This window comes from Suncus etruscus, chromosome 15 (genome assembly GCF_024139225.1).
Source record: "Suncus etruscus isolate mSunEtr1 chromosome 15, mSunEtr1.pri.cur, whole genome shotgun sequence".
NCBI lineage: Eukaryota > Metazoa > Chordata > Mammalia > Eulipotyphla > Soricidae > Suncus > Suncus etruscus.
Window position 1 is genome coordinate 43256242 of NC_064862.1, and position 12159 is coordinate 43268400.

Genomic DNA, 12159 nt, shown 5'->3' on the forward strand with positions numbered 1-12159 from the left:
CGCTGTTTCCCCATTGTCACATTTGTATTGTGGGTTTTTCTACGTGTTGTAGTGGTATTCATTGTCTATATGATGTAGGCAGCACACTCCTCTGGCTCCTCCCTTTCTGGATGGGCTGACTTGCCTCTAAGGGAGGGGAGTCCTCCGTGGATGAAGCCTCACACTGGGTCAAATCTTAGGCCCGAGCATGTAACAGAGAAGACAGTCCAGAGAGAAATGTTTGCTTCTGTGATATAGCGCCGTTCTTAGTGTGATTTTTCCTTCTTGTTGCAATGGAGTTCTTTCCTTAGAAAGAGTGCACGGCCGCGTAGCGAAGCGGAGCGGCCGTGCTCCTCTGTGCCTCTTTTTGCCCCACTCGCAAGAGTTTCACGCAAGAGGACAGTAGACAGACATAGACAGGTCACACTCACAGTCTTTCACAGCTGAGCCCCACTGGGCCGGTGTACTTTCGCGGATTTTCCCCGCCTGGTGTCACACACAGGGAGCCAGCTTTTGCAAAGGATAGCCGGTTTTTATGCTCTGAAGTCCCTCCCTGAAAATGGCGTCTGGGCGAGCGAGGTTTCTGGAGGCTCTTTTTGCCCCACTCGCAAGAGTTTCACGCAAGAGGACAGTAGACAGACATAGACAGGTCACACTCACAGTCTTTCACAGCTGAGCCCCACTGGGCCGGTGTACTTTCGCGGATTTTCCCCGCCTGGTGTCACACACAGGGAGCCAGCTTTTGCAAAGGATAGCCGGTTTTTATGCTCTGAAGTCCCTCCCTGAAAATGGCGTCTGGGCGAGCGAGGTTTCTGGAGGCTCTTTTTGCCCCACTCGCAAGAGTTTCACGCAAGAGGACAGTAGACAGACATAGACAGGTCACACTCACAGTCTTTCACAGCTGAGCCCCACTGGGCCGGTGTACTTTCGCGGATTTTCCCCGCCTGGTGTCACACACAGGGAGCCAGCTTTTGCAAAGGATAGCCGGTTTTTATGCTCTGAAGTCCCTCCCTGAAAATGGTGTCTGGGCGAGCGAGGTTTCTGGAGGCTCTTTTTGCCCCACTCGCAAGAGTTTCACGCAAGAGGACAGTAGACAGACATAGACAGGTCACACTCACAGTCTTTCACAGCTGAGCCCCACTGGGCCGGTGTACTTTCGCGGATTTTCCCCGCCTGGTGTCACACACAGGGAGCCAGCTTTTGCAAAGGATAGCCGGTTTTTATGCTCTGAAGTCCCTCCCTGAAAATGGCGTCTGGGCGAGCGAGGTTTCTGGAGGCTCTTTTTGCCCCACTCGCAAGAGTTTCACGCAAGAGGACAGTAGACAGACATAGACAGGTCACACTCACAGTCTTTCACAGCTGAGCCCCACTGGGCCGGTGTACTTTCGCGGATTTTCCCCGCCTGGTGTCACACACAGGGAGCCAGCTTTTGCAAAGGATAGCCGGTTTTTATGCTCTGAAGTCCCCAGTTGAAGTAGATTAACTTAAGAAGTTGTAGATATCTTTGTAAATTCTTGAGGAATTGTGATGCTATTTACCAATAGACTCTTCCAAAAGGCCTCATTAACTTGCATTCTGAACATCAATAATGTGTGACTATTCTTTTATTCACAGATTCTCACCAACACTTATTTGTCATAGTTGTGGGGTGATTTCAGTCTGCATTTTTATGATTATTTCAATTATTATATTTCATATATTGTAATTAATTTTAGTATGCCATTTATATGTCTTTTATGGGGAAGTGTCTATTCAGCTCTTATTGATTTTAGTTTATTCATTTTGTGCAGTAACTGTTATTGGATTTTTACAGATTCATTATATATAATCATTATCTCTGTCAGATGTGTGTTGTGTCAACATTTTCTTCCATTCACTATGATGCATTATTATTTTACTGATAGTTTTTAAATTGGGCAGAAGATTTTGAGCTTGATATAATTATGCTTTTGTCATTGGAATAGAATTCACTGAAACTCATTGATTACTTTGCTTTAGTTGCCTATGCATTTTATGGCTCATTTTATATCTAATTATTTAACAAAATTTATGCTAATTTTTATATATCATTATACCCCAGTTTAATTTTTATTATTTTGCATGGGATAAAATGTATTAAAATATATTTACTATGTTTATTGTAGCCACTGGCTCCTTTACTATAAATTATTTATGTATGTATGGATTTATTCACTAAGCCTTTTATCTTTGTTTTTTTGTTCTAATACCATTCTGTTTTGATTACTCATAGTTTTTAGTATATTGTGAAGTAAAGGTAGTGATGGCTCCAACATACATTTTTCCTCATAATTTATTTGGTTATTCAAGATCATTTATGGTCTCATACAAATTTTCCTATAAATAAATATATTTGTTCTATTTGTGAGAAGGGCATTGAAATTTTGGGAGAAATTTCATTGAATTTATGAATGGCTTTGTATTAGGTAATAATTTTAGTAATGTTATTTATTCTAATCCATGAACATAAAATGACTTTGGGGTGTGTGTGTGTGTGTGTGTGTGTGTGTGTTTGTGTGTGTGCGATTTCCTTTATAGTGCATTTAGTTTTGCTGTACAAGTGTTTTATTAAGTCTATTCTAGAGACTTAATTCTGAAGCAAATATTAATATGATTGTTTTTCTATTTCTTTCTCTTCTGTTTTATTCTCATATTGACATGAAATCACAGTGGTCTCATGATTCTTTTAACTTCTGTGATCTCTTTTTTTCAGTAGTGAATATTGTAAAATGATTTTTTGAGCATTGTTATTGGGGGTTGTTGGGCCACACACAGTGAGAATTAGGCCTTCCTCTTGGCCCTATGTTTAAGGATCACTCCTTGTGGTTCATGGGAGATTAAATGAAGTTTCAGGGATTCTACCAGGTTTGGTGGTGAGTAAGGCAAGAACTTTAGCCCCTATGTCATCTTCTCATTATTATTTTGAAGGACCCTTATCATTTTCAAAAGCTAATTCATCAATTTGAAGAGCCAGCTTTTGTATTTTCTTGATAACTTTTAAATAATTTACTTCACTTTAATTTTGATTATTTTCTTCCTTTTACTGATTGTTAATTTTATATTTTATTTATTCTATCTCAAATTCTTTTTTGGGGGGGGTTTGGATCACATCTGGCAATGCTTAGGGGTTATTCCTGGCTCTATACTCAGAAATTGCTCCTGGCAGGCTCAGGGGACCATATGGGATGCTGGGATTCGAACCACCAACCTTCTGCATGCGAGGCAAACACCTTACCCCTCCGGCCCCATATCTCAAATTCTTTAAGTTGTAAAGTTAGATTATATGTTTGGTATCTTTATTGTTTCATGATATAGGCCTGTATTCCTATAAACTTTCCTCTTAGTACTTCTTTCGTTATAGTCCATAGTTGCTGATAATAGGCATTTTTATTTTCATTTCTTCTAAGTATTTTAAAATATCTTTGCTTTTCTTTTTTGGCCCATTTTAGTAGCATGTTTTTAGTCTTCTCATATTTGCAATATTTTTAGATTTAAACAACTGTAACCAGAAAAGATATTTGGTATTATTTTGGCTTTTGTGAGCCTATTATTACTCATTTTATATAATGTCCAAATACTCCTGAGAGGAATGCATATTATACTTTTGTCCCCCCAATGAGCAGGAATTGCTTTTATTTTTAAATTTTATTTATTTTTTTTTGTCACTGTGAAATTACAGTTATTAGTGCTCTGTTTATGGCAGGACTGAGGTTCTCGTCTTGCTAGTAGGGGAGAGTACAACCTCAGGGTGCAATTGGGGACCTGCTTGGGAATGTCATCTGCTTTTTTATATTCTGCTCTTTGGGGGCCTGGGTTGAAATGCCCTATAAAATAACCACTAAGCCCATCTGTTTTAATGCTTCTTTTAGAGGTTTTGTTTCTTTGTTGTCCAGTTAATCTGTTCATGAATAAGAATTGAATGTTTGGCCTAGAGCAATAGGATGGGGGGGGTAGGGCACTTTATCTATATAACAATATTTTTCAGATAACTGCACCCAAGAGAAAAAGGAAGAAATCCTGCAAAAAGAAAAACATAGTGAATGCAATTCTAAGCAAGGATATTCAGAAATACAAAATCAAGACCATACTAGCACAAGTCCTGTGCTTGTGGAGCCTGCCAAGATCACCACCTTGTAAGGATAATGGCTTCTTTGGCTTTCTGATGGTGCCAGCATGTCCTGGCCACATTGATTGGCTGCTTGTGGGTTTTGTTTTGTGTATGTTGTTGTCATCGTTATTGTTATGCTCGGGATAACTCCTGGCTCTGCACTCAGGAATTACTCCTGATAGTGTTCAGGGAACAATTAGGGATGGTAGGGATTGACTACATCTTAGGTTGGTTATGTGCCAGGCAAGTACCATACCCATAATACTATCTTTCCAGCCCTTTTGCTTATTTTAATAATAATTTAAAAAATAAATAAAAATAATTTTATTTTTATATGGATTTTTTTTGGATCTTGAAGAGTTCTAATGGTTTCCAAAATTTCTGTGTTTATTAAGTTTTCAGGGTAGTAGACAAAGGCAGATAATTTACAGGGTAACTTCCCAACAAGATAGCTCTGTTTTGCAAGTTATCAGTGGACCTGAAACATCTGTACAAGATGAAATATCTGTGGATGCTATGCATGTCTTCATTGATGAGCGTGGTAAGTCTTTTAAATTATTTTAATTTTTTTTCTCAAGCTATTTGCTAAATTAATATGAAAAGTAAGGATTGGAAGACAAAGATTTTTAAAAGAAAAATGATAAATTGGTACTTATTTACTATTCAGGATATTTCCCATTAAATTTTAACATGCTAAATTTTTTTTTTTTTTTTTTTTTTTTTGGTTTTTGGGTCACACCCGGCAGTGCTCAGGGGTTACGCCTGGCTGTGTGCTCAGAAATAGCTCCTGGCATTCATGGGGGACCATATAGGACACCGGGATTCAAACCTACCACCTTTGGTCCTTGGATCGGCTGCTTGCAAGGCAAACGCCGCTGTGCTATCTCTAAAATTTAACTTTATCTTGAAGTTAGTGTAATTTTGAAATGAATATAAATATGTCAGGTTAATAATAATCATGTATGACTTTTTAGATTGATGTCGCTACTTGCTTTTATTTTTTTCTACTTCCTTCTACCCTGCATAGTTTCTAAATTCTCAATGATAGTCATGTATTACTCTTATTAATAGAATAACTGTCTATTTTAACGTTTATTAAAACATTCTTTACAGAGTTATTTATAATAGAGTTTCAAGAATAAAATGTTTCAACACCAATCTCACCAGAATCATTTACTTAAATCTAATAGTTTCATATTCATGCTTTTCTGCACCCCACCACCACCAACTTGCCTCTTTGACAGGCGCATTTGGTTTTTTGGTGACTATAGACTTGAGGCTCAGACTGACAGTATTATTGGCCTTGTTGTTTAAATACTCATGCCATAACTTCATGCCATGTAACCAAGGGTCCTGAATTCTGCCACTGCTACTTCTGATTTCCCTCTAGGTTTCTTTATCAGTGAGAAAGTAGGGATATATAAAGTAACATAGAAAAGAAACAACAGACACTCAAAGGTAACAGAAACTGAGAATTGGTCTTTAATAGAAAGTATATCACTGTAGGAGGGAATTGAGAGGAAGATTGAGAGGTTACTGGAATATGATTGAGGAAAGCTAGCACTCTAATAGAAGTTGTGGTGTTTGAATTTTTTTGACAAAACTCTACAATTGTCAATATTATAAGTCATTGTATAAAAGTAGGGATGAATCTGAAAGCATTCTGAAGATTCTGATGAGCTTTTAACCAAATATTAAGTTTTGAAAAAGGAAGACTAAGACTTAGTCCTGCAACTATTTATCAGAACTGAATGTTAAGAGATGGTAATGCTGGTACACCAGGTAGAGCATTTGCCTTCCATGTGGCCAGAGTTTGATTCTCATATTCTGTATGGTCCATGACCACTCCAGGAGTGTAGAGCCAGTAGTAAGCCCTGAGCATAGCTGAGAGTGGCCCCAAAACAAAACAAAACAAAACAAAACAAAATAAGAAAATTAAAAGGGGGAAAAAAGAACAATGCCTGAGGGAATTTACAGGTACCATGTGCTTATACACATAATTTGTTATTATCCTTCAGATCTTAATTCTAATAAATTTTTTAGATTTCCTTATACCCTATCATTTCTCTCTTTGATATTAGCTTATAATTATTTATTGGATAATATCTGAATAATAATATTTTCCTCTATAATTTGTAAGCTTCAGGAAGGTAATGCCATAGAGAATGACAAAGTTCTATATATAAGATATATAAAAGTCCTTGTAAGAGATAACTTATGGGTCACAAGTCATTCATAGACAATTTGATACTTGTTATTTTACTTAAATAGTTTCTACAATAAGTTTAATGTTGTTTTAACTATAGTTCATAGTTTTAAGTTCTAGTTTTAAGCTAACTGATAGTTTTATGTACTTTGTAATTTAAGTGTTTGGGTATGTAAGAATTTATAGATCTTTTTATATAAAAAGTATCATTAGCACTTATATCAAAGTCTTCTGAGGGACTGTGACTATCTTTTTGAGGTTTTTCTTGTCAATGGCAACCTTCTAGTTTAGGTCTAGTTCTCCAGCCTATTTTTTTTTTAGCTGTTCATAATAAATAAGATTAATTATGCTTCTGTGTCTCCTGAAGAAGATACTACTGAAAACTCTTCTGGAAAGAGACCATTTTACTTGTACAAAATGAACTAATTTTCACACCTCAATATTCTGAACCTCTTTAGAAAAGCTAATTTAATCCTGCAAATTAATTCCATTTTTTACTTTTCCTCATTACCAAGCTAACACACTAGTCAGAGTGCTATGCCACTGCTCATCTGCAGTTTTAAAGGTAGGGGTGGTCTCATGTGATATGATCAATCAAAATCACATGCTTAATAAGCCTCTTTTTGTGTACTGGAACAACAACACAAGCCAAAACATCCAGTTATGACAGGCACATTATACTGACATATGAAGAGAATAAACAAATGAAGAATTAAAGAGGACATGTAAAAAAAAAGACAGTCACAAATTATTCTAACAATATCATTAGTCTTTCAGAGTAAGAAATAACTGAGTTAGAATTGGATAAGCAAATTATCAGAGCAATATGTCAAGATTTTATTAAATTACACATTCTATGGAGAAATATAATTAATGGACCTAGGATGCCTGTGATTATTATTTTAAAATAGTACAAAAGGAGTTCCCTCTAAGTTGAAACAGTTCAAGCTTAAAATGGAAATGATTTTGTACAAATAATTTTGTGATTTTTGTTGTTGAATTTTATAGGGGAAATAAGATCCTGTTACTTAAAATCTGGGGATCAGAAAGAAGGCCCTTTACAACAGCAACTTTTGAATTATGACAGTGTCTCTCATGCCCAGTAAGTGGAGCTCTGTTTCAAGTTGGGAGCTGTTGCTGCCTTGCTTGGGGACATGGAACTTACTCTGACTGTAAATGAAGTGAAGATCCTGATGTAGAATGAATATGCTAATCTGTTTGCAGGTGTCAAAACATGTGGGTTGTGTGTGAAAGAAAAGGCAAATCTGACACTTGGTAGAGAAATAAAGAATAAATAGAACCATTTTTTATAAGAGTTTCCAAAAACAATGTAACATTGTTTAGGGACCCTAAAATAGAGAGTAACCCTTTGCAAGCTTAATAATACTCCTTTGGAAAAGATAGTGAGAAAAGTGAAGAACATCTGATTGAATTTGCCCCAATAGAAATGTAACTTATTTGCACGAAGGAAAGCAAGTCTTTTTAAAAGCATATAAACATATTTTTGATTTTCCTTCGGAATGCATTCAATAACTTTTAGAACTGTTTTTAAAATCAGCTTAGCATATCTCAGACATATACAGGTAAATGGTGGCACTGAGTCAGTTGTCAGTTTTATTAGTAATACATAGAATTAACTTTTCATCCTGGACAAGAGAGTTTTCAACATGCTTATATGCATGCTTCAGTTGCTTACTCTAATTGTGGCAGAAAAGTTTTCACATACATTTTTTTAAATTTGTTTAAAATTGTTTATCTATGTAAGGTGCAAAGGAAACTTTTTTTTTATTTAAATACCTTGATTACATACATGATTGTGTTTGGGTTTCAGTCATGTAAAGAACACCACCCATCACCAGTGCATCGTTCCCATCACCAGTGTTCCAAATCTCCCTCCTCCCCACCCGACCAAAGAAAACTTTTGAGGTGTAATTGCAGTCCTTAGGTTTCATGCCTGGAAAGTAAAAAGGCTGTTTTCCACACCCTTTACAAGGTCAAAGTTTCCTTTTATGTCTGTTTTCATTTGCCTACATGTAGTATGGGGGCAATTCTTGGCTCATTTCTGAAGCCTACTACCAGTTGTGCTGTGGTGTACCATGTGGTGCCAAGGCTAATACATGGACCTCCAGTGCTTTAGCATGTACGTACCTGAAGACTCAAGCAACACTGGAATGAGATTATCCCAGTAAAGCAGAGGGCCATCGTTGATCCCAGATCTGAAGCTGCAAGGTGCCTCTTCCAGGTCTTTTATTGTGCTCTTCACCAAAACTTTTGTACCTATTAACCCTTAACATTTTCCTCAGTAATTTCTATTAAAGCAAATAAGCTACAACTTGTTTTGGCAAAGTGAATTTGTTATAAATTACTAAGAAAAGCACTAGTGTGAATTTTTTTTGGCAGTGTCAGAAATACAACAGTGTACAGTGTACGTGTGATCTTGGTGGTGTTCTGCCAGGCCAATCCCCCTCAAGGCCTTTGTGTGCAGAGGCTCTGGATAACATCTGCTTGTCCTCTCCTTAATTCCTTCATCGCCCTTTTTTCTGTTTTAGAAATAGATTTCAGCATTATACAAAGACAGCAGAGTGGTGCTGATTTATTTGCTGATTCATTTTTTGCCATTCTTCTTCATACTAAGAAAAGAAATAATAACAGGACAAGTAGTATTAAAAGTATACCCAATATCTCACCACATACTTCAATTTTTATTAAAGGGTTCACATGCGAGATACCACTGATTAAGCTTCCATGTAAATCAGTGTTGGTTGAGGTATGCAATGAGTGTAAGTACATTCTGGCTATGTGATTTTGCAAGTCCAGGATCTCACACTAACATTGCCATGGTGGAGCCAGTGTCTACACATTCACTCCCATTCCATTTCATTCACATTCACATCTCATTCCAAGGTGCAGGTGTAACACAAAATTGAGTGATATTCCAGTCACAATTTAAAGTCATCTGGTGTTTTATACTAACTAGTTGATATTCCCTGCAAGATGACTGCCTATTTTAAATCTGTGGCTTCTGCATGCAGCAAACTGTTGATGTGCCTCTGAGAGTTCCATCATTTCTCAAAGTTCTCATACCAAACCTTTATGAACTATGCAGTTTGCACTGGGTACTGAAGTGCAATCCCAGTTGTAACCACAGTTGCCATGGTAGCTCTGATTCCCACGATCATGACAACTATCAGGCTTATCATGTGTCATGTTCTTTCCTTCAGTTCTGTGAACATAGTGTGAGAAACAAAGAAGCTGGTGATCTTCCCAGGCTCTGGCCACCTGCACAGGGACCCAGGCCCAACTTAAGCCCTGAGGTATATAAATGTTCTTGGGACAGGTTCATCTTTAAGTCATTATAAAGATGAGTAAAGAAGGCGCAGTTAACACAGTACAGAGTATGGTTACTTTCATTTAGTTTAGCTGGACTCATCATCAAAACATATGGTGACTTACATATGCAGAAACACCATGGGTAGTACTTATATAAAAAGTTAGAGTGGTGTCATTACTTGTCAAGTACTCTACTATTTTCCCATATCACAATCTTAAGGTTCTTAATGCAGATGCTGGTTTTCAAAGATGCTGATGAGGCCCTCCTGATATCTGTGAAGGTGGGGGCAACATGCCCCCAGCATGTCGTACTAAACACATTCCTGCTTTGCTATGAATAGTTTAAGTGTTATTCTTTACCTGTTATATTTTGATTTCCTTCAATTTTCAGAGTTGCTTGAGCTTATATTTGTAACTATGCATCTACATTCCTCTTAAGGTAACTGTAGTTTATTAGTGCAAATATTTCTGTTTTTTTTTTTTTTTTTTTGTGCTTGCACCATGCCTACCACCAGAATAATGGATTCCATTAGACCTTTCATCCCCCTACCATCTTCTCCTTTGAAAACTTTAATTCATTTGTTCAAGCTTCAGGGTTTGTTTGTATGGGGCATTATTAATGAGTGAGCTCACTTAGCTTTTGCATTTTTTCTTTCAACCTTATTTCTCTTAAGCACTGACACTAGACGGTTTCTAATTCTTGGGTATTTCTTGTTTGCATTTACATGAGATGGTAATTATTTTTGCTTTCATTTACATTGGTCTGATATTAAGTGACAAATATATTTTCATCTGTTGGCTATCTGGGATTTTTGGGGGGTATATCTGTTAAGCCTCTTTCTCCATTTTATGATCTTTTTATGGTTGTTGGGATAGGTGAATTCTTTACACTCTTGTCATATATATGATTAACACATATACATTTAAGAGGGAAAGTGCTTTTGTGAGATCAGTAGTGACAAAGATGGTTGCTGGACATTCCTGAATGTGTTTATGCTGATTTTCTTCTGAAACCATGTTGTTTAGTGAATAGTCCCCAAATAACCATATTTACCTAAGACAGTGGTCAGCAAGCCATGGCTCATGAGCCACATGCAGCTCTTTCCACTTTTTAATGCAGCTTTTCTGTGTGCTGGGCGGCCGCTCCAGGAGTCACGACTCTGCTCTAGCCTCTGTCAGTGCATGCCCTATGTGTTTCTCAAAATAAATTTCAATCGTGGTTTTGGAGAGATTTGGCTCAGTTGAAAAAACAGGTTGCCCACCACTGAGTCCTAAGACATCTTTTCTTACTTACATGGAACTTCTACTTTACTTAAACTTTATGTTACATATGAAAGCAATCCAAGTCAAAATGGCTTTATCATTGGTGAACCTCATGTAATAGATATTTTCAAGGTCAAACTTATTTGACCTTTTCTCCAGTCCTTTCCTGTTCCTGTATTTTGACCGCATTTTCAAACACTTTATCCTGGATATCAGGTGAAGACTGTAGGTCAGGACTAAAGTGCATTCTTCTTATGCTGGAAACCTTGCATGGTTCTCCAAACATGTTCTGAGCAATTCTTGAGCATACATCGAGGAATAGCACCTGAATATAGTATAACCCCATTATGAACATCAACAACAACAATAACAATAAACAATAACAGTGTTAGCCTTACACCTCTTGTCTTCTCTCAGTACCAGTGGGAACAACATGATTTTGGTGGGGTTAAGGAAACCATATGTAGTGCCAGGGTATAAGGAAAGGCTCTATTTTTTCTGGCCTGCTTAGAGAGTTTCTTTAAAAACAAAAATGATCAAATTTTATGAAAACAACTTTCTTTGTAAAGAAAAGCACTAATATTCCTGGTTCTCTTTTACATTTTTTTCCATTAGCTTTCTGATAGCTAAGTTCTAGTCTGCCAGTTACATCTGCTTAGTCCTATACCTTTGGCCATGTATTCTGTATTCTCTCCCTAGATAATTTTCTCAGGCATTGGATCTCGCAAAGGGTGAACATTGTCCTACATGTACACATTGCCCTTCTTGTACTTCAAAGCTAAAGCAATGTATGGTTTCTATTGTAGGTATAGAGCATTATGTTAAAATATAAATATTTCTGAAATAATTCTTTTAGTGAAGACTTTGTAATGGTGTGCTTGTTGTTGTGGCAATTTGTTGGCCTGATTGGGCATAGGAGACGAACAGTGATTTCTTTTCTTTTATTTATTATTTTTAGATGGGTGGCACACTGGGCAATACTCAGGGATCCTTAAAAGCTTGAGCTTGGAGATCATTTAGGTGATATTTGAAAGGTGTATGGTGCTGTGGATGAAATTTGAGCCTCCTATATGCCGCACATGTGTTCGACCCTTTGAGCTCTTTATAGCCCCGTGATCCTTTATGCTGCATTAGCACAAAACTCTAATCACTTTACTTAGGAAATTAGAGCAAAAAGAAGCTGTTCTCTAGGCAGTTCTAGAAAAGCAGTTAAGGGGCTGCCATTTTTTATTCATGATGAGAAAATGTGCTCAGT

General features: G+C 37.1%; 1 protein-coding gene across 1 annotated transcript in view; it reads left to right on the forward strand.

The window, feature by feature from the left end:
• The window catches only part of PCNX2 (pecanex 2), a 328287-nt gene that overhangs the window by 49151 nt on the left and 266977 nt on the right, over window positions 1–12159 (forward strand). Inside the window, exons 6-8 of the mRNA XM_049789037.1 lie at window positions 3983–4130; window positions 4501–4646; window positions 7320–7413. Coding sequence (XP_049644994.1) covers window positions 3983–4130; window positions 4501–4646; window positions 7320–7413 — 388 coding nt within the window. The remainder of the gene's footprint in view (window positions 1–3982; window positions 4131–4500; window positions 4647–7319; window positions 7414–12159) is intronic.